Source organism: Trematomus bernacchii, unplaced genomic scaffold (assembly GCF_902827165.1).
Source record: "Trematomus bernacchii unplaced genomic scaffold, fTreBer1.1, whole genome shotgun sequence".
NCBI lineage: Eukaryota > Metazoa > Chordata > Actinopteri > Perciformes > Nototheniidae > Trematomus > Trematomus bernacchii.
The window spans coordinates 10,389,686-10,412,454 of NW_022987648.1; the positions used below are offsets into that span (position 1 = coordinate 10,389,686).

The 22,769-nt window shown below is 38.1% G+C and overlaps 2 protein-coding genes across 3 annotated transcripts; one reads left to right on the plus strand and one right to left on the minus strand.

The window, feature by feature from the left end:
• Positions 1 to 233: 233 nt before the first annotated feature.
• On the minus strand, positions 234 to 9,886 carry LOC117485574 (olfactory receptor 6N1-like). 2 transcript variants are annotated; one of them, XM_034134165.1, is made up of 3 exons: positions 9,708 to 9,886; positions 6,248 to 6,372; positions 234 to 2,239 (listed from the first exon to the last, which is right to left on the minus strand). In XM_034134165.1, the coding sequence occupies exon 3, from the start codon at positions 2,146 to 2,148 to the stop codon at positions 1,186 to 1,188; it is 963 nt and encodes a 320-aa protein (XP_033990056.1). In that variant the 5' UTR covers positions 2,149 to 2,239; positions 6,248 to 6,372; positions 9,708 to 9,886; the 3' UTR covers positions 234 to 1,185. The 2 variants fall into 2 exon arrangements, with proteins under 2 accessions (XP_033990056.1, XP_033990055.1); XM_034134164.1 differs by having other exon boundaries at positions 234 to 6,372.
• A 7,087-nt stretch (positions 9,887 to 16,973) lies between these two features.
• zgc:162396 (uncharacterized protein LOC555292 homolog) lies at positions 16,974 to 22,403 on the plus strand. The gene is made up of 7 exons (XM_034134698.1): positions 16,974 to 17,187; positions 17,329 to 17,609; positions 17,703 to 17,863; positions 18,537 to 18,753; positions 21,088 to 21,188; positions 21,436 to 21,573; positions 21,658 to 22,403. The coding sequence occupies exons 2-7, from the start codon at positions 17,499 to 17,501 to the stop codon at positions 21,746 to 21,748; spliced, it is 819 nt and encodes a 272-aa protein (XP_033990589.1). The 5' UTR covers positions 16,974 to 17,187; positions 17,329 to 17,498; the 3' UTR covers positions 21,749 to 22,403.
• Positions 22,404 to 22,769: the final 366 nt, after the last annotated feature.

Genomic DNA, 22,769 nt, shown 5'->3' on the forward strand with positions numbered 1-22,769 from the left:
AATATACATGCTGGTTTGTTTGATATTGTACAAGAGTGATTTGATTTTTGAAATTCTCCGACCTTTACTCAATCAATCAATCAATCAATCAATCAACAACTGTATTAATCCCGCAAGGGGCAATTGGTTATGAGCAGCAGCTTATGTCATGTACACAGGCAGGAACATACAGGAAGAAAACAGATACACCCGGGAGCACAGATGTGGATCATTCCAATTTACACTATAAATAGTTCATAGCATCATAATAATAAATACATAAATAAATAAATAAATACTAGCTATTGATATGGTAGGTTTGTTTTATAGGTATTAATTCAAATATTTATTACAGTTCCTAATAAATAGTAGGTTTCATTAGACTCAAATATAAGCATACATTAACTGTATTTATAAACGTGGTGCCCCTTTCAAGGATCTTATTGGAAAATGTATTAATAACAATGAACAATATTTATTTTTTAATGTGATATATTTTTTATATATTTATGTCATCTTAATTACTAATTACTTCTCATAGAATTTGTTAATGCCTTTTCAGCTACTGCAATCATCATTTTAGTGACACAATATTATCAAACCCTGTTGATAAACCCTCTGAACCTTCATGTTGAAAGTTATATTGAAAATAATGATCATTTATATAATGTATATAAAATGTATATTTGTTAATACCCAGACTTGCTCATGCCAAATCCCAGCTTCACATTGTTTGTGTTTTGTTCATTTATGTATTTGGCTGAGAAGCATGATTATATGGTATGTTACACAAACAAAAAATGTAATAAATAAATTCACATTACGTAGCTAAAAGTCTCTCTGTTAGTAATTATACATCCTAATAAGTGATTAATTCAATAAGAAAAGTGAACAATATGTCGTTGTTATGCACACCTTCTTTTGCCCAGCTTACTTTGTTACAGTACATTACACATTCAAATTATAATTTGCATCAATAAATATGATGACATACTGTAGCTTCAGAAATAAAAAACCGAATGAATATATGCATACATATAATATAAACATATTTATATATAAACATATGATCATGAAAATTCAACCATCTTGGAGTATACTAAAAACAACATGTTTAAAACAATTGAACTACTTTACTATGACACGCATCATTGTTGCAGAAAGTTTAAAGTTATATATGAAAGAACTCAGTCCATATCAGACCTCTTACTTTAAGCACTGGGTAATATTTTCAATCCTAACAGGTTTAGAGCATAAAAACCTACGTGACAAACATTTTCTTATTTCTGGCAATTTCAGGCCATATACAAAGGGATTTAGAATGGGCGGAATCAAAACAAATTCAAGTGATAAAAATACTCCTAAAAATGGATTTATTATTTCAACGTCTATCCTGCTGAGAGCAATATCACAAAACAAAGAAATAGAAAAATTGACAAATGTAACAATGTGTGGCATACAGCTTTGTATGACTTTGCTCTTGAACTCTAAAGAGTTTTTCCAACAAATAAGAAAAATGCATATATATGTGTCCAAGACAAAAGCCAGGGGCAGAATGACTGACGTTGTAGTCATCAACATTCCAACAAGGTTGTTAAGCACAGTACTGATACAAGACAATTTTACAACAGGCCAATTGGCACAGAATACCTTAGGTATCTTATTGCCACACAATGGAAGTCTTCCGGCCAGATATACACAAGCTCCAACAGTAAAGATGGGAAGGATCCATGCAAAGGCAACCAACTTAGAGATCATCTTTGAGGTCATTTTGCTGTGATAGTGTAAAGGTTGACAAACAGCAACATACCGGTCATAAGCCATGATTGCTAAAAGGGTGAGCTCATAGGATGCATAGGTGTAAATGACATAGATCTGAATGAAACAAGCTGATCGTGGGATCAAATGAGTATCAGACAGAAGGTCTCTCAAAAATCTAAAAAAGAAACCAGCAGAACCGTACAGAGAGTTAATAGAAAGACACATAATTAAAATATACATGGGTTTATGTAACGTTTTCTCTTGTGATATTTCCAGTATTATGACAAGATTAGCAGAGATAATAACAGCATACAAGAGGAGACACAGGACAAATGCTGGGTACCGGTAGATGCCTATGTTCACAAACATGGTGAGGTTAGAATAAGGGGGATATGTACCGTTTTCCATTTACCCCTATAAACAGTAAAAGAGATTGTTTGATGAATAAAGACAATGCAGGATCCTAACAACAGTTAGTGCCGCTGCAACACCTTTTGGCCTGAAAGTAAAAGGTTAGACATTAATTGAGGCAGTTTCAGGTATTTGGAAAGCAGTGAACCAAACAAGAGAACAGAGCGATACAATATGCAAGAGGAGTACAAGTCAGTTAGATCAACAAGTAAAACATACGTTTGTTGAATTAGAATGATCACAGTCTCAGTTATATCGACTGTAAACATCAAGAGGTTTCATCACGTCTGAATATCCTTCATGCAGTCTGTGTGCGTTCACAGGAACAGCTGAGAGACTGTTTATCTTTCTATGCGTTATTACATCAGTGCAGTCATCACTCTATGGGGAATTTACTAACTGCGCAAAACAAATTACCCTATGTTGATATGGCATGCAGATGGTAAAATAAAATTGCTTAGTAGATAAATTAACCTAAGCATTTATACACGAACAAACTTTGATGGCAATATCAGGCCAAAGTCGACAACACATTAAAAACTAGTTTAAAGACTAGTCATACTACAGTGTGTGTACAGGGCCCACCACACATGTGCATTTAATGGGCACACTCTCCGGTGCGCTGTTTGAAAGAGACAGCTTTTAATAACACTGGAAATGGCCGTTTTAGCAAATCGTATGACACAAACTTTTTTTAAACAACTACTTGTTAATTTTTCCTTCTTCGTTGGCTTACCAGCTAGAGGTGCATATGCCAGCAACCAACAACAAATTGCGAAGTCGAAACTTAGTACAGTCCATGCAGTCATGGACAAGATGAAATACGTAATTTTGCGTCTCGAAGAGCAAAGGGGACCCTTACAGACATGGGAAGTATTAATCAGGCAGTTATGTACAAGGCCCTTCATACAACTGCATTTGCAGTTTGTGATGCTGTCGGTACGTTGTTTGCCAGAAGTTTTAAAGCATTTGGCTTTTCTTTATTCCTTTTTAAAGGCACTTTACAATTATGTAGATAACAGTGGTTAATGGTTCATCTTCTCAAACAATATATATTCTAAACTGTAAATTGGACAAACACCAACTGACGCACAACTCCAGTCGTGCCATACAGTCTGTGGAGTCACAAATTGTATGAAGTGGCCGCAATTGTGCAGGTTAACATTTGAATGATGCCATCTCAATAGCCTCAACTAGGCTTACAAACTTAACGTCTTCTCAAAAACATATGACCACCCAAAGCTACTTCATCGAATATTTTTCTAGGATGTTAAGCACCAGCAGTATTAGATCTCTGGTATGGTATACCGCTAAAGTAGATATTATATTTCCAACTACTACTTGCTGACAGTTTATAAATGTTGAGTATGGGATTGGGAGTTTTTTGTACAAATCGGGGGGAGGGGGGCCTCGTGACAAAAAAAATTGCGTTGGGCCCAAATTTGGCCAGGGGCAGCACTTGGTTCATCTGATAATTATCTGACAACAATACATATTTAAACATGTATGTGCAGTAGCGTAGCAAATGCCTTAATCTAAAACAAATTGCTTACATTCTTAGATCCGCACAAAATATGATATTGTTACAAAGGTATCTGGTTTCCGGCTATCCAGGCCTTTATCTTAAGAGGGAACTTGGAATGTTGTTCACTTTTTGTTTAAAATAACCAGCATATAACTTAAGCAAGTTACTTTTCCAATTCAAACTTTGATTTCTACATAAATAAAGATAAGGCTCAGCGGTTGGAGTCGACCGGATTTGCCAACGAGGGGCTGGAGCTGGAGCGGGGTCAAGGGTTGGAACTTGAACAAGGGATGGCGCTGAGTCAGCTGATGGAACTGAAGCTGGGCGGCTGGGACTTTGGCCTGGGCTTTAGGGCTTGGGCTGGTATCCAGGCTGCTGGGACCTTTGATGCATTCCAGTTGTACTGGGAAGAGTATCTTTGGTGCAATCTTGCACCAAAGATATTGATATTGCACCAAAGATATTGATATTGAAGTGACTGTTATTTTGTATATATGATTTTGTATATATTGATTGTTGTGTTTTTTTACTTAATTGTGGATTGTTTGAAACGTCGATCCCTCTGTCTGTAAACACAAACTGAGTAAGATTGACATTAAAGTTGACTTTGACTTTGACTATCTGAGTTCCCAGTTCGAAATTTCAACTGAAGATGAAAGGTCAGACTTTCTACGCAGCATTCAGCATGGCCTGGTAGCCGTGCTGCATGCTACATACATTCATATTCGCAATAGCAACACACACTGGATAATATCTAACACTACGATTTATAACAAAGCTCAGAGCCCGTGCTAACGATTGATCTCTGTTTTCCTAATTGGGTTTCATGATCTTCCTTGTCCAGGTATAGACTTAACTATTGACATATTTATACCAATAAACTGTAAGCCTGTTAGTGGACTACATTCTTCTCACCTACGGAATGGAATCCTACAATAAAAGTGCAGGAAGGTTCTTCTCACTCAGGATGTATTCCTTCTGCTCAAACCAGTACTAAACTGCGAAAAAATGTATCTTGTCTGATCTAATTGAACACCTTTAAAGTATTCTCACATGTCTAAGAAAAAGTAACATCGCTCTTTATAGTTTTGAATGTCTTTTAATACTTTATAATAATCCTTTTATTGCTTTATTTTAAATGTTTATTCATTTGCTTTTATGTCTGCCACTGTTATTTTCTGCTGCTGCCTATGTTTGCTAGGGAACTCTTGAAAATGAATAAAGGTAAAGTAAACGGTACATTTTTGTTGGACACAGCCACATATTATTTTGCTTTCATGAAGGGTGTTCAGAGGCTGGTATAATATATAACCATCACTTAACTTAAAGCTTACTGAGAAATGTTTGGTGCAGAGAGAGGATGTTCAGTGTACATAATTGACTCAAAGTAATCTACAGTGGTCATTGTTAAGGATGACACATTATCACTGTATCAGCATGTATCAGATTTATAGAAATATTCTGAAGTTATAATAATCATACACCAGGCTAATGGAGATTAAGAACTATTTATCCCAAGAAAATAGATTATATATAAATAAAGATTATTATTATTATTAAACTTCATAATAAGGCATTGGTGCAGCCTCATACAAGTATTCAACAATAAGTTCTGTCCACCCGTGTACCAATCTGAGTTACGTGGAGGGATCAAAAGTAAGACAAACTATTATGAAACAGATGATGTAATGTTTTGCTTATCTTTAAGATCACAATGCACTTTAGGTCATGAGTGATGCACACTTACTGTAATGACTTTGAGTAGTCCCCTCAGCCCCCTTAATGACCATCACTAGCCTGAAATCCCTAGTGTATATTCACCAGTTGTTGAAACATAGAGCTTGGGGAATAGTGTGAATGTGTATTAGTCTGAGATAAGTTTTAATGCAAGAAAATGTGAAATTAGATTGCCTCTGATGCAATGTTTGATGTCAACGCTAATGAGAGCCCATGGGATTGAACACTTTGTTTTTCAAAGGTTATTAAGGTAGAATAACAAAGTTGGAAATGGTCAACAGGCCATCACACCTTGGGAGCAATTAAACCCGCATAGCTACCCTGGAGGGCAGTCCTTGGTAACCAGACCAAAACAAAGATGTTTTTCAGTTGAGCAAATGGTCTAAAAAAAAAGAATGAACAACACACTTTGACATACTGACAAACTTTAGTTTGGAAACACAGGGATGACTGACCTAGTGACTTTTCACGTGTTTGTAGAGACTGTTATGCAGGTAGTGGTTTTATTATGTCATTAAATTGCAGCAAAAGTGACCTGATTTCCAGAGAAACTGCTGGTCACTTGACTTGTGCTACTAAGACATTACAGATTTTATACCAGGTTAAACATTGAACTATTTACAGTCGGGAAGTGCAAGGTTAACTTAAAAATATTTGAGGCTGAATGAAGACAGTTAAAAGTTCTGAAAAGGATCTTTGAGCTAAGTTTTTTTTTTACACCACTTAAACTTACGAAGCCTGAACAACATTTCCAACAACTTTGTACTCTTTTCTTACAGCTTTCTCAAGACTTTCCACTCCTCCCTTTAGTCAACGTGAGCTGTTGTTACTCACGTAAATCCTGCCACAGCTTCTGACATGATCTTCAGCCACACACGCAGCTCTTGGCTCTCTGTAATGGCTGGGCAAAGAGTTGGTGCCCGTGTTGAACCAACTTTCGGGGTCGAGAGCCGGTGTCTCTGCAGTGGGAGCACAAATAAACGTATTTTGCAATCCTGCTCCAGTCTCACAACTGTCTCCATGGAATAACACTGGGTAAAAGCCGTTTTTTGGGAGTGCCAGGTGTCCCATTGTCTTTCAGCTCGTTCGGCAGACCTTCTATGTAATGTGGGACATTATGCTTGTAACTGGTGATCTCTCTGAGGCCCCAAAAGAAAGAAACACAGTCATGTAAGAGTTGTAAAAAGAACAACAGATACTGTCAATTGCAAAAAGGTTTGTGAACACAAGAACATATATTGGTGCACCTGCAGAAGTGCGGTGACTACAACCATGTGTTTTCCGCTGTTATTACACAATATAACTCAATATTAAATGATATAGGCAGATTGTAAAATACAATCTGCAGAAATCCTCTGGCCATGAATGGGTTAAGCAAAAGGCCCTGCCTCTGTTACGGTGCGTCTACACAGCAGCGTTAAAAAAATCTTGAAACGCTTCTGCCCATTCACTTTGGATGGGGTGACGTCACTTTCCCTCACTTTTCGCCGAAATGCATTGTGGGCAGGCGAGCGGAGATTTTCAGGATTTTGAGGATTCAAAGTTGAACAATGTTCAACTTTTGAGGCTGAGGTGGAAGCGTCAGCCAATCAAATCCTGTGTATGCAAATCTGACAGTTCAAGCTCTAGCCAATCAAACGGCGTGTATGCTGGGAGAGACATACCGCAGGTCATTTCCTCATATTCCAAAAAATGGAGGAGAAATTAGCGGTAGCGAATCAATCACCCGGTGCTTTATGACCAGACCTACCGGGATATAAACCGGAGGAGCCAGGCATGGAGGGAGGTGGCAGAGACAGTGGTAGGTTTTCGCCTGTTTTGGGGAGTTTATATCCAGTTTACTTCGGGCTTTTTTGCTTCGTATGTGGCGGGCGGGAGATTCATGTGATTGGTTGCTCGCAAAAAATCCTCAAGCTTCAGATACGCCCACCTCCAAGATTTTTTTAACGCTGCTGTGTAGACGTACCGTTAGACATTCTTAACCGATCTGCAGCTGAGTTGCAAGGCATACTTCATCAAGGGGAGCTTTCACCTTGTAAGAAACATTTTTCTCTGGATTACTTTCATCTGTGTAGTTCTTCCTACAAAGTTTTATATATATGTGTGCTACAATTTTTTAACAGCTACTTGATTTACCTTGTTCCTGTTATGGGGGGCCATAGATATGGAAAATGCACCCAAATGACCCCAGAAGTGTTTTTTTCTTCTTCTAAACCTCTCTAAAAAGGTCAAATGTCACTTGTTTTGCATCAATCTTGATACAGGGTACTTATATGTTATAGTTTGGATTCCTAAAGCTTTTAATCTACTATCCCATCATTCAAGGGTGGTTTTCACGTAATTCAAGTAATGTTTTTACCCGGGAGCGGGAGCGAGCGTGCTCCCTTCACCAGCTGAGTTAAATAATGAAGCTCAACAGCACATGCAAATCTATTTTCCTTCTAATTTGTTATTCTTTTCTAAATAACACACTGTTATTTACTCAACAATAACACACAATTATCCATGTATTTATTTATTTGTTTAATTCTATAATCTCAGGCTTTTTTGGCATCCGTCAGGAACTGAATTTCAAAATAAAAATAACCGGTAACAGACGTAGGCCTATATGGGACATTTCGAGCATCATTGCGATACACAGCCAATGAACTGATTACCCAAGATCCTCAGCTATGGTTTAAGCTCGATGATTGGATGTTTAAGCCGCAATGCACGTTGGGATATGGTGTTAATGCGATATGAAATCCGAAAAACATTTCGGAGTTTAGGATGGCCGAAGACACTACACTACCCATAATCCCCAGCTATCGTTTGGGACTACAGTCCCCGTGATCAATCTTCAAGCTCTGGGATTGGATGTTGGAGTGGCAGTGCGCCAAGGTTACGCCGAGCGTCAAACAGCTCTTTGAAATGGAACGAAACCACGGCAGACTATCCAAAACTGGATTCAAACGGGACCAGCAGATTCTGATTAATGATGTGAAATATAAACAACCATTAAATCAGACTTTAGTTACACCTGAGTAAAATTCAGGGAAGGTGATTGTCAAGTGCCAACAATCAGGCGAGATATTAGTTGGTGCTTGAGAAGACTAAATATTTATCTGCAGATCCCTATAAAGTATATTCATTACTCGTTATTCTCTACTAATAGTTCATTAAAGACTGTATATAATGGCTATTTTGCACATCCCTTTCAAGATTTCAAGATTTTCAAAGGTTTATTGACATATCATATACACAACTACGGTGTAGTTATGCAATGAACTGAAAAACTTGGCTCGCAGGTTCCTCAACAGTGCATTACAAGACATCTATCAATATGTGTGTATACCTCCACCATTAAACTGTCATATTCTGCACATTTCTTATTCTATCTACATACATCTTATAAGAGTATAATTAATATGTATAATATCAGTTAAAATAAGTGCTTCAACATAGTTAACATTGCAGGAAAGCAATATATTAGACATTAAGTACTTTGTCAGGCTTAATATTTATCTGTAGATACCCCCAAAGCTTTTTTCTTATTTAAAAGAAGACCTTAATCTAAAGTATTATGCAATGTTTAAATAAAGGTTAATTCGTTTTTCTGTTTTGCACATCCTCCTATTAATATCTTTGTACATCCTGCACTAAACTGTTTTATTGTAGAGATCACTTACAGTATCTTCTTGATTTTTTATATTCTATATTTCTATCATTGACCTTCTACTTTCTCCCTATGAAAGGGTTAGGGTCCATCTGGCTTTCTGTCGTCCATCTTGGTTTAGAGACATGTATCATGCACTTGCACTGTCTTTCCACTGAGTGGCAGTGTATGGTATGATGCAATATGGTCCTATGTAGTGGCTGATGGTGCAACTATGCAAAAAAAAAACATGCATATACAAGAAAACACCTTTTGAATAGCTGTCCACTGTAGTGACCTCTATGCGTGAAAGGGTTAATTCCATAATCTCTGGCTTTTTTGGCGTCCGTCAGGAACTGAATTTCAAAATAAAATAACCGGAAACAGATACACAGCCACTGAACTGATTACCCAAGATTCTCAGCTATGGTTTAAGCTCGGTGATTGGATTGTTTAGCCGCAATGCACGTTGGGATATGGTGTTTATGCGATATGAAATCCGAAAAACATTAAAAAAAAGAAGAAAATAATACTTTATTCCGAGTGTGCTTGCTTTTCTCTTTGGAAGTCATCACATAACGGCATTATAATATGACGTGACTATAACACAAAATGCCGTGAGACTGGGTTGTTTAGTCAACGTGAGCTGTTGTTACTCACGTAAATCCTGCCACAGCTTCTGACATGATCCTCAGGCACACACGCAGCTCTTGGCTCTCTATGCTGGCTGGGCAAAGAGTTGGTGCCCGTGTTGAACCAACTTTCGGGGTTGAGAGCCGGTGTCTCTGCAGTGGGAGCACAAATAAACGTATTTTGCAATCCTGCTCCGGCCTCACAACTGTCTCTATGGAATAACACTGGGTAAAAGCCGTTTTTTGGGAGTGCCAAGTCACCTGGCACTCCCAAAAAACGAACGAGCTGAAAGACAATGGGACACCTGGCACTCCCAAAAAACGGCTTTTACCCAGTGAGTAACAACAGCTCACGTTGACTAAAGGGAGGAGTGGAAACTCTTGAGAAAGCTGTAAGAAAAGAGTACAAAGTTGTTGGAAATGTTGTCTTCATTCAGCCTCAAATATCTTTAAGTTAACCTTGCACTTCCCGCCTGTAAATAGTTCAATGTTTAACCTGGTATAAAATCTGTAATGTCTTAGTAGCACAAGTCAAGTGACCAGCAGTTTCTCTGGAAATCAGGTCACTTTTGCTGCAATTTAATGACATAATAAAACCACTACCTGCATAACAGTCTCTACAAACACGTGAAAGGTCACTAGGTCAGTCATCCCTGTGTTTCCAAACTAAAGTTTGTCAGTATGTCAAAGTGTGTTGTTCATTCTTTTTTTTAGACCATTTGCTCAACTGAAAAACATCTTTGTTCTGGTCTGGTTACCAAGGACTGCCCTCCAGGGTAGCTATGCGGGTTTAATTGGCCCAGGTGTCCCATTGTCTTTCAGCTCGTTCGGCAGACCTTCTATGTAATGTGGGACTTTGCTTGTAACTGGTGATCTGTCTCCGGCCCCAAAAGAAAGAAACACAGTCATGTAAGAGTTGTAAAAAGAACAACAGATATTGTCAATTGCAAACACGTTTGTGAACACAAGAACATGTATTGGTGCACCTGCAGAAGTGCGGTGACTATAACCATGCGTTTTCCGCTGTTATTACGCAATATAACTCAATATTAAATTATATAGGATCATGTATTGACACATTTGAGAAAAAGCTAGCTGAACTTTATAACTACACAAGCAGCAAGAAAATGCTCTTTGTATGTGGAGATTTTAAAGGTCCCATGTCATGGCCATTTCTACTGATCATAATTCCATTGTTGAGGTATACAAAAATAGATTTATACTGTGCAATTTTCCAAACTCATATTGGTTTCTCATACAGCATCTCTGTAAAGTATGTGTATTCACCGGTATTCACTCTCTGTCCTAAACGGCTTGTTGGAGCACCTGCCCCCGCCCTCCCTGTGAGCCCAGTGTGCTCTGATTGGTCACGCGACGTGCAGCTGCTCGTTGCTGTGAGGAACAGACAGGGCTTCCGTGTCGGCAATACAGATACAGCGAGAACAAGCGAAACTCATCCTGAGCACACACAAACACTCACAGCCGAAGTAAAAACAATAAGTGTGGCTTGATATTGAGTAAGAAAAAGGTTTATAACGCTGTGAGAATGGGTCTGCGGAGAGCATTTCTCCGCGATCCCAACTTAGCAGCCCGAAAAACGTTTACCCATTTTAACAGTCGTGGTAGATACCTTGTTTGTTTTAAACATCATAAATACACAAACAACAATGAATACTTACAGGTTGTGTACCCGATTCTCCCGCTGGTCCAAACAAAGTAGCAACAGCATCGTTCTTCAGTGCCCTAAGCTGTACATATCCGGCATGAATCGCTGAAAGGTTTGTGAAGCTTTGTTTCGTGAAAGGCTGGCAGAGGGTGCGGCCATAGCTCTGGGCGTGGCTACTGGGTATCCCTACGTAGCGATACCCAGGAAGTAAATGAGAAATCTCCAACGAGGCGTTTTGGGGAGGTCTTTTCTGTGTTAGAGTTGTACTCGCTACAGGGTGTACTTTGAGGGTTTTTGACTCTGCAGACCGTTTACATGCATAAAAACCTTCATAACACACAAGGGGACGGGTAATAACCGGAAAATCATGACATGGGACCTTTAACATTGATTTGCTGAACCCACAAGAACACAATGCAACTACAGAATTGATTAATTCTATGTATAGCAACAGTTTATATCTTACAATCACACGACCAACCAGAATAACATCACAAAGTGCTACACTCATTGACAACATATTCACAAATGTTATGGATAGGAAAGTAATAAGTGGAATATTAATAAATGACACAAGTGATCACCTGCCAGTCTTTGCAACGATACAGAACTGTACTAGGATCAAAAAAGACACCAGAACAGTCACAATTACAAGACACAAAACACCAGAGTCTGTTAATTATTTTTAAAGAAGAATTATCTAAACAAGACTGGAACAAAGTGTATGTACCAGATGTAAATGAAGCCTATGAATCATTTCTACATATTCTATCAGGGCTGTATGAAAAACATTGTCCTTGTGTAAAGAAAATAGTGAAACAAAAATATGCTGAAAAACCATGGATCACTAAGGGAATATTAAATGCATGTAAAACGAAAAATGAATTATATAAAGACTTCTTAAAGAATAGATCAGTAGAGGCTGAACAAAAATAGAAGACATACAAAAACAAACTAACAAAGATAATACGATGTAGCAAAATGGATCATTACAACAAATTATTGGAGGATAACAAAAATAACATTAAAAACACATGGAATGTATTAAATACCATTATTAAAAAAGGAAATGGAAAGGCACAATACCCAAACAGTTTTCTGTCAAAAAACGATGCAGTAATTTATGACATGACCTCAGTTGCTGAAGATTTCAATAAGTACTTTGTCAATGTTGTCCTTTTTTAGCTGGGGAAATTCCAAATACTGGTAGTAGTGAAGGTGTAGAAAGTAAAGATATATATGTGAAGGAAACTATATTTTTAAGGGGGACTGATGAAAATGAAATTATTGACACAGTTAAAAAACTTAAGAGTAAAAGGTCTACAGACTGTCATGATATTGTATACAGTTAAAAACATTATTGAATGTATAGCCAAACCACTAACTCACATCTGTAATCAGTCAATACAAACCGGTGTATTTCCAAATAAGTCATACCAATACATACATCCTGACTTTTCCTTGTGTTTTATTTTTATTTTTTATATATATCTGTTGTAATTTATTGTCTTTTATTGTGATTGTAGTAATGTGTTTTTATTACATGTACAGCACTTTGGCTCGACCAAAAATCGCTTTTAAATGTGCTTTATAAATAAAACTTGATTTGATTTGATTTGAGATAAACATGTCAAACTATAGACCAATTTCATTGCTCTCACAGTTTTCTAAAATGATGGAAAAAATCTACTATACAAGACTAAATGACTTCATCACCAAACATAACATACTCTATGAACAACAATATGGTTTCAGAGCAAACAGAACCACATCATTTGCAGTTATAGAATTTATGGAACACATTACTAAGGCAATAGAAAAGAAAGAATATGCAATAGGGATATTTCTGGACCTTAAAAAAGCATTTGACACGGTTGACCATGAATTATTAATAAAAAAACTACAGAGATATGGCATTAGAGGCAGGGCCGTATCCACCATTGAGGTCACCGAGGTCCGGACCTCGGTCATTTTTTCTGATCTGTGTATAACAAAACTTGTGAAATAACGGCACTAAACGGGGTTCTTTGTAGTACTTCCATTTACTGACGATGGGGACGCTGCATAACTACGTAGCCTCGATTAAAGCTAACAGAAGAAGACGACATGTATCAACAAACCACCGCAGCCCGGACTTGTACCGGAGCAGCGGAGGAGTGATGAGGTATCTAGAGATCTGAGTCCAGCGGGCTGCTTGTGTTTCTGTTCCTCACAGGACATCATATGACCAGCATATCCTGTGTGAACGCTCTACGTTAGTCAGTGGACGTCCGACAACATGCACACTAACTTATATTGCAGCTATAGGCTATACTTTGGTTTAAATTGCGTGAATAAACTAGCTAGACATTCATCCAATGTCAGAAGGATTACCTTTTAACAAACGTTGTAATGGTTTTCTTTCATTTCAATTTGAGTAAAACATTGAAGATATAACATTGTATTGTTTTCTTTTTACACTGACTCAGATATAATGAAAAGACTACTTCAGTCGAAGCTCAGCTTTGGTAAGGAAGAGACAGGACAGGCAGAGAGAAAGAGAAAGTGATGGAAGTCAGGGAGGAACTGGAGGTACAGTCACACAAAAGAATGTAGGCTTAATAACCCCATCTATCTATCTATCTATCTATCTATCTATCTATCTATCTATCTAATAGTCTTCATTTACAATAGACAATAGGCATACTTTTAAAACAATATACATCTATTGCAGTTATGATGTCATAATAACATACAATTGTATAAAACACAATTTGCTTACATCTTTGTTCTCTTTTGAGAATCAAACAAAACAGATTTAAGTTAAAAAAAATAATGCAAACAAACAAGTGAAATTAACTAAATTGCTGAATTGCTTTTAATTCACTGGCAGGAGCGACAAGTGAGAAGGAGCAAAAAGTTAACAATGAGGGAGAGATTGAACAAAGAGAAAGAGTAGAGGACAGAGAGAGTAATGAAGATGGAAGAGAAGGTGCAGGTTATGGAAAGAAGAGAGACATGGAAAATGAATGTTGACAATGTTTTGTGATCATTTTAGCCTCGTCTGCATGTCCAGATCATTAATATGTAACAATCAACTGATTCTTATGCATTACACTTTCAAAAATAATTTATGCTGACATGGTTTGAAATCAATATATTATCCATTTTGTGTCCCCCGACAGGACTTAAAAAGCACCTAACTAGATCATGAAAATCCCAAAAATCTCGGGGGGGGGGGGGGGGTACACCCCCGAACCCGCCCCCCTAGCATGTTTGGACCTCGGTATTTAGGTAATCCTGGATACGGCCCTGATTAGAATTGTTGCACTATCATGGCTATCCAGCTACCTACATAACAGGGAACAGTACGTTGAACTACAAAGCCATAAATCACAACTACTGCAGGTTACATGTGGGGTGCCTCAGGGCTCAGTCTTGGGGCCATTACTATTTATTCTGTATATTAACAATATATGTGAAGTATCAAAAACTATTAAAACAAATACACATCCTATTTTCATCCTGCAAAAAAGAGCCATACTGTACGAGTTATACATAAAACTACGTATAGAGAACCAACAAATTAATTATTTATCAAACTAAAAACACTAAAACGACAAGACCTTGTTGACTATAAAACTATTCAAATTATGTTCAAAGCCGCAAATCAACAATTACCAAATAATATGCATTTGCAGGGACTTTTCACGCGGAAAGAAAGCATGCACATGTTGAGAGGAAACTGCATGTTCAAGTAATTTCTTTCTGATTGTTTTGTAAAAAACAAAAAACAAACAAATTAACAAGACAAACATGTTGCTGATGACGATGACCTAATATTTTATTTATAAGGAAAATGTACGCTAGAGGGGGTAGGACCAGAAACGTTTTTTTAAGCTTCTTCTTGCCCCTGTTGAACATGACAGAGACTATTTGAGAATTATTTTTATTTATTTTTTGTATTATAATTTTTTTGTACTTTGTTATAATTATGATTATGAGTGAGGAAAAAAAAGAATATATATATATATTATTATTATTGTTGTATGTTTTGTTTCTGACATGTTCAATAAATTGACTAAAAGAAAATATAGGCAGATTGTAAAATACAATCTGCAGAAATCCTCTGGCCATGAATGGGTTAAGCAAAAGGCCCTGCCTCTGTTAGACATGAGGCTTGTTTGAGACAAGCGAGACCTGCGCAGACCTGCGCAATTGCGATCAACGTCTTGCTCGTGCGTTGCATGATGGTTAGTCATTTTGTCCGACTTGATATGTTTCTCTGTTGTCCCCGTTCATAAAGCATAAAACAACAGCATCAGAGCATGGTGCAGAGTCTCTAGATGAGTTTACAGTAGTCCCTCGTTCTTATTAAACATCCATGTTGTAGTCCGCTGTATAGAAAACTGTAGTTTCCATAGTTTCCCCACAGCAGCAGGCGCACATTTATGACCTCTGCTGGCGCATCATAAACACGTCGGATAGTGAAAGTGCAGTCGGATTCTCTAAAGTGCCGCAGTCTCTTCTCCTAAATCCTTTTGAATTCTCCTATCCACTATCCCTTAACCCCATGACGTTTCACTCCGAGGTCAAGGAATAGACGATAGGGTTAGAATTTAGGAGCTGTTTTTTTGGAGTATTCGAACGCAACCTTGCTCTGGAGGCTCGCCTACATGAGACGTTGAAATCTCGCGGGACAAAGACGCCCGCAGACTTGAGAGCGAGGCGCGGCGAGGCGGCGCAGTTTCTCTCCCCGGGCTGCGGAAGCGAAATGCTTGATGGGAAACGACTCGCTGGTATCTCGAGCTGAGCGCTCATTGGTGGGTTTTACCCCGTGCTGGAGATGAAACTCTCCATTGGCTCGGCAAAAGTGTGTTGTTGTTTTGTGTCAGTTTTACGTCGCCACTTCCATTCACATTTTTCATCATTGTTCCACAATGTTTATCATCATGACATTAATATCTATATATTTTATACTATACTTGCACTGCTTACCGTTGTCATACTTTATATATCTTTGCATATTCATACAACACACTGTTCATACTAGGCTAGGCTACTGTGTATATAGTGTATTCATACCCCTCACTGTTTTTTCATCATTCAATTCATTCTATATTTTATTCTGTAGATTGTATACATTACTTTTCACTTTACTGCTTTATGCACTTCCTGGTTAGAAGCTAAACTGCATTTCGTTGTCTCAGTACCTGTAATCTGTGCAATAACAATAAAGTTGAATCTAATCTTGAGCAGGAACAAATGTATTTACTTAGTACATATCTGACATTAACGATTAAACACATTTGTCCATTCTTTATCAATCAATCAATCAATGTTTATTTATATAGCCCAATATCACAAATGTTACATTTGTCTCAGTGGACTTCACAGTTTGTACAGAATATCAGTATGACAATACGACACCCTCTGTCCTTACGTTTCACATCATACAAGGAAACACTTCCAGAGAAAAACCCACAGTTTAAAGGGGAAATGGGAGAAACCTCAGGGAGAGCAACAGAGGAGGGATCCCTCTCCCAGGACGGACAGACGTGCAATAGATGCCGTGTGCATTTATAAATGCAAACCGAGTCAAGCCGACTCCGGAGGTGGCAGTATGCACCTTAAAGTTGTTTGAAATCCGCCAAAAAACCGAGAGAAGAAGAAGAAGAAGAAGAAGAAGAAGCCGACTCCGAGCTGTCCGACTTCAGGCGAGCTTTTTGAGACCTCCCCCGGCTGCGATCGGCTATTCTCGTCTACTTTCGAGGCGAGCCGCAGCTCGTCTCAAACAAGCCTATTCTTAACCGATCTGCAGCTGAGTTGCAAGGCATACTTCATCAAGGGGAGCTTTCACCTTGTAAGAAACATTTTTCTCTGGATTACTTTCATCTGTGTAGTTCTTCCTACAAAGTTTTGTGCTACAATTTCTTAACAGCTACTTGATTTACCTTGTTCCTGTTAATCTCCGGGATTATTTCTGTTTTTTTCTACATTTCAGGAGGTGGGTGAAAGGTTAAATGCTGTAAGAAGTGCAATGTGCCAGAGGTTAACTACAGCAGGAAGAGGAGACTGAAAGGGAAAAAAAACAAAGAAAGGACACAGTTTCCAAGCATTTTTCGGAGAGGGCAACACATTAGCAACAGAAGAGAAGGAGAAAATACAAAAACTATGACATACCGGTTCTTTGAGGGGAAGGATCATGCCTCTGTTTACCAAAAGTATCGATTTACGCCTCCAGACGAGCTAAAGAACATTATTCTTCAGTACCTTGATAAAAAGGTACGTGGCCAAATACATTAAATATCAGTCCATTCAGTATCTCCTCAAATCTGCAACATTCACCATATTGACCAAAATAACTTTGTTGTTCAGAAAGGAAAGCCACATGTGCTTGTTGTAGATCTGGGATGTGGAACAGGTCAGAATTCCCGACTTCTGGCACCACATTTCCAGGCAGTGGTGGGCATCGACATCAGCGAGTCTCAACTGGAGGAGGCCAAAGGTGTGCCAGGGTATCCTAACATCACATACAGGTAGGAGTGTGTGAGATAGTCTTTATGTTTGGACGTAACAAGCTTTTAAATAATAAACAATTTGAAGTTACATGTAGGGATGTCAAGAGAACTGTTAAACCCCTAAAATGCGATACCATCAGACAGCCTACAGTTATTCTGTGGATGATAGAAAATGAGTTTAGGACGCACTAAACTCCCTTTTAACGCATTTAGGGAATGCACCCTTTTTCTGCCAACAATACATTGTAAACATCAAGTCAGTGAAATTGACAGAAGGAAAACTAGTTAGCGTTAGCTGTTATTAGCTAACGTGCAGCAAGGTTCCATAGAGTGGCGCGATGGCGCATTAAGGATCTCTTCATAATTAAAATTGGGCAAAGGTAAATTATTTTATTATCATGATGCATTTAGACTTGGTCTAAGAGATTTTGGCAAGAAACTTGCATAAATGATGGTTTGTTTTCCCAACAATATAAACATATATGACAAGGAATTATAACCTATTTCACTTTCTAACAAAAAAACATGAAAACAGTGAGGAAAGAGTGTATTTTAGAGTACTTGGGATTTTTTGTTTTGTTTGTTTTTTGTATGTATTATGAGAATCGTGGATGTTCACTTGTATTTTTATAAACTACAACATTTCTGATATTGAGACCTCCGTAGTTACAAGTGTCTGTTGCCCATGCAGGAAAGGGTCAGCGGAGGAGCTTCCTTTCCCAGATGGCTCTGTGGACTTGCTGACTGCAGCATCAGCAGCCCACTGGTTTGATCAGCCCAGGTTCCTGGCTGAGGCATGTCGGGTTTTAAAACCAGGTGGTTGTGTTGCTCTTCTGGGCTACAGTTGCTCTTTCCCCAGACTTCACTACCAGGACTGTGGAGAGAGACTCGACCACATATGTGAAGAGGTGGGTGTAAACTCTACTTCCATGGGCATTGCACAGCTTTGAGTGGCAGTATCACCAATAAGAAAGGCAAGAGCTGATAGAAGACTGTAAAGGCTTGAAGCAGGGGGATACATATGGCTCTACCAAACATAATAGAGTGGCGAAGTCACGCCCATGTACTTCCGGTCCATGGGACCTTATTTCGGAAAAATTATGTATTGAAGTCAATGAAGAGAGAAAACGTATCTTTTCGATCCCGTTTGAATTGTGCCATGAATTACACATATGATGTTTGTCAATCTTAAAAAATAATTTCCATGTCAAAAAAGTCACAGTTTGTCGTAAAACTGTTGAAATATAAGACTATGAAAAATACGCAACTAGAAAGACTACAAATCCCAAAGTCGCGTAAGTGATGTCATAACTGATGTCACAATTGTTTTCCTGCACTAAATAAGAGATAGCTAAGATAAGATAACTTTAACAAGATGCCTGTGTGCTTTGTACCAGGTTGTTATCATACCAGCAATGGGTCTTGCTTGTTCTTTCGCTTCCCGTCTGATGAAAGGACCAGGAGTGGCTGGATCAAGTTAGCTACCTAGCTAGTAGCAAGCACGTTAGTTAGCATTACAGCCTTAGCCTTGTCATTTTTATTAGCCTTAACATGAAGTAACATTGTCTCTGCGGTCCTGCCTGGGTCTCGTCATGCTGCTTCCCTGATGGCTCCCACAGGATTGTTGTTGACATCTTCGTGGATTCATCTTCTTATTATAGACACATGCATTTCCAAACATTCGGTCTACCTACGCTGTAAAATGTATTATCTCTTCGATTTACACACGGCATCTATTGCATTTCTGTCCGTCCTAGGAGAGGGATCCCTCCTCTGTTGCTCTCCCTGAGGTTTCTCCCATTTTTCCCTTTGAAATGTGGGTTTTTCTCTGGAAGTTTTTCCTTGTACGATGTGAGGGTCTAAGGACAGAGGGTGTCGTTTTTCTCATACTGATATTCTGAACAAACTGTGCTGTTGTATTTGCTGTAAAGTGTCTTTACTGTAGGGTATTTTTATTATATGTACAGCACTTTGGCTCGACCAAAAATCGTTTAAAAATGTGCTATATAAATAAAACTTGATTTGATTTGATTTGATTAAGTAACCCAAAATGTTAAACAGTAAGAGTAGTAGTCATATTTCGTGAACCCTTTGAAGAGTACTGTCACACCGGTGTGATCATTCTATAATACACCATTTAAGCCCGGGGGAGAAATGCTAACGCTAACGCTACATTAGCATCGGCGATCTTTTCTACTTCATGCTATCTGCACAAATGGTTGACATTAAACATTAAAAAGATCAGGCAGTTCAGAGAGAATCAAAGGAAGGCAGGCAGGCAGCTTTGCATGACATTCTTCTGGACGTGTTTCATTGTGGTGATAGTGAGGGTAGTCAATCCCTTTTTAGGCAAGACAGTAGTGACGGCCATCTTGGTGACGTGTGTTGTTGTGCGAGACCAGAGATGTAGTTCATTGAGCGGTTTCACACAAAAAAATGTGTTACTTCACAGTTTTACGACACATCTTTTTTTTTTTGACTTGCAAAATTATCTTTTAAATTGCAAAATAGCCAAAGATGTTGCACAGTATTATGTAGATCCATGTTTCATTGTTGGTCAAGAAATACTAGTTTTGCCACTTAACTCCCCCTATGACCAATGAAGTAAACAAACAAAATACAGCATAAATGATGTGCTTTATGTGTGTTTGTGACACATTTTGAAACATTGGACAGAGACGTCCAAGCTGTTTCCAACTTTGCCCAGTCTTAATGCTTAACTAAGCTAACCCCCTCCCATATCCAGCCCTGCACTTAAGGATAGTTTGGATGTTTGGAAGAGGGTTAGTATGAGGTTCTTTCCCATAGTGTACTATCTTAGTACATTGGGGTAGGCAAAAGAACACACAGGAGTAATGGCTAGCTAACCAATGTACCGCTGTCGACTGGGACAGCAGAAAAAGGTATTTTAGCCATGCGAATAAATCAATTTCAGTTTAAGTGCATTATATATTTACAATATTTTCCCCAGTTTTCAATGCCCTCAGACAGCCATCTCAGCCATTTCTCTCTTCATAGCCGTCCGACTCTTTCAAAACAACTGTCATTTGTACCTCGCAGAACACAGGAGTTGCTGGTCTACCCCTGCACCAAAGTCACTCAATAACAGAAACAAAGTAACCGATCAAGGCGGTGGTAGACCAGCATCCCCCTTTGTTAAAATAAAACATATTTTTCTTACTGTAACCTTACCTCATACAACCCAACTTCAAATCTTACACATTTAATTGTTACATTTACAGGTGAGGCAGGTACTGTTGCCATACACTAGCAATCAAGTAGCTGTGGCTTTGGGCAAGCTGGAAGAGCTCTACTCAGCCATCCCTTTTCCCGACAAAGAAAGGTAAATAACAACAAAGATCTAAACAAACCTATGAGATTTGACAGATACAGTATTAAATTGTCATCAAAAACATGCAATAACTAAGTGGTTCAGAGCTGAAATCCCAATTTCTTCCTTAAATCAGAAATACGCTTACTTTTGCTGTCTTGAATTAATGATAGTTTCATAGTAAAATTATGTCAAAGATGTTTTTCATGCGACAGCATTTTTTAATTGTCTTAATATACATTATATAATGATACAACAGGGTTGAGGGCCTTCAGGTGAACTCGTCGACCTCTGTGAGGAACCTGATGGGTTTCATTGAGTCACTTTCCAGTTTCCAAGCTTACAAGAAGAAAGATCCCCAGACGGCTGAAAACCTGCTGCTTCATACTCAGAACAGGTCATCTATCCATACACACACATGCATCGTAAATGTGTTTTATTGTAATGTTATGACTAATCACTGACTTGCACTGATTCACAGGTTTCTGGAGGAGATGGGAGTCATGTCTCCTGACATGGAAATGAAGCAGGAACTGGAATATTTCTGTGTCCTGGCATCAAAACCACTATAATCAACCATGTGGCATTGGGTGTGTGTTTTGAGAAATAGTTTGTGATCCTTAGATGTTAACATTTACAACTTATGAACTATAAGATGTTACTCATTGATGGAGGGATTTGTTAAATGTAAAAAATGTTTTCCCTCAAGTTCAACTCATTGACCGTCTTGTGTAATGCATGTGGATCATCTTTGACCAGACTTAGAATATAATCTTTCACACAATGTTTAGACCAGTTTACAGATGATTTATTAAATACTTTATAGACTAAACATCTACTGTCTCTTTCTAGTCTTGAAGTTTTGCTTTTGCAGTGTAACTTCCTTTCAATTTGTTTCCGTTTAGAGTAGCTGAACCATGAGAGGTTACATAACTGGATATTATTTTGAAATAACCTACCTTTATTATTTCACAAAAGGGGTGCTTAGATGCTTTGGTTCAAATGATAAGTGACGTTTTTTAGCCAAGGTTCTTTACTTACTTTAATGGCATCTTTGCCTTTTCTTTATTCTTTCTCTTTTTTTAGTGTTGCTTGGCAGAGTTTGTGATGTACCTGCTTTGTACACTGTAATTAAATCAAAGTAGCTATTCACAGCACAGCTTCTTACAAAGAAAGAGAAGGCCAACCCATCTGTACTGTAATAAAAAAAATGCCTAATGTTGAAAATGTTACTCTATTTTAAGGATTTTGTGGCAGAAACCTAATCCACTTTGGTCAATTTTGATATGTGCTTTTTGTAATAATCTCCATAAGAGTTGTGTTTTGGAAGTAAAATAGAAAGATCCAACTAATTATCAGGATTATTGGTTTAATGCTGGTTAATTTTTTGGTGGTATTGTATTGAAACACAAGTGAGCAATAAAACGTCTTGTTCAACCCAATAATCTCATATTCAGCTTTCAAGATTGCGTAGTGATGAAAGTTGCACACAAGTATATTGGAAAATGAATGGAATGACTGTTAAGCTTAAGCTATTCTCACAAAAGGAAAAATCTTCATGATGCAATCAAAGCTTTGGATTGTATGTGGTGT

Coding starts and splice junctions, on each gene's coding strand:
- zgc:162396 (XM_034134698.1), top strand. CDS start 17,499: ATGACATACCGGTTCTTTGAGGGGAAGGATCATGCCTCTGTTTACCAA. Junction 18,754..21,087: donor TCGACCACATATGTGAAGAG/GTGGGTGTAAAC, acceptor TTACATTTACAG/GTGAGGCAGGTACTGTTGCC. Junction 21,574..21,657: donor CTGCTTCATACTCAGAACAG/GTCATCTATCCA, acceptor ACTGATTCACAG/GTTTCTGGAGGAGATGGGAG.
- LOC117485574 (XM_034134165.1), bottom strand. CDS start 2,148: ATGGAAAACGGTACATATCCCCCTTATTCTAACCTCACCATGTTTGTG.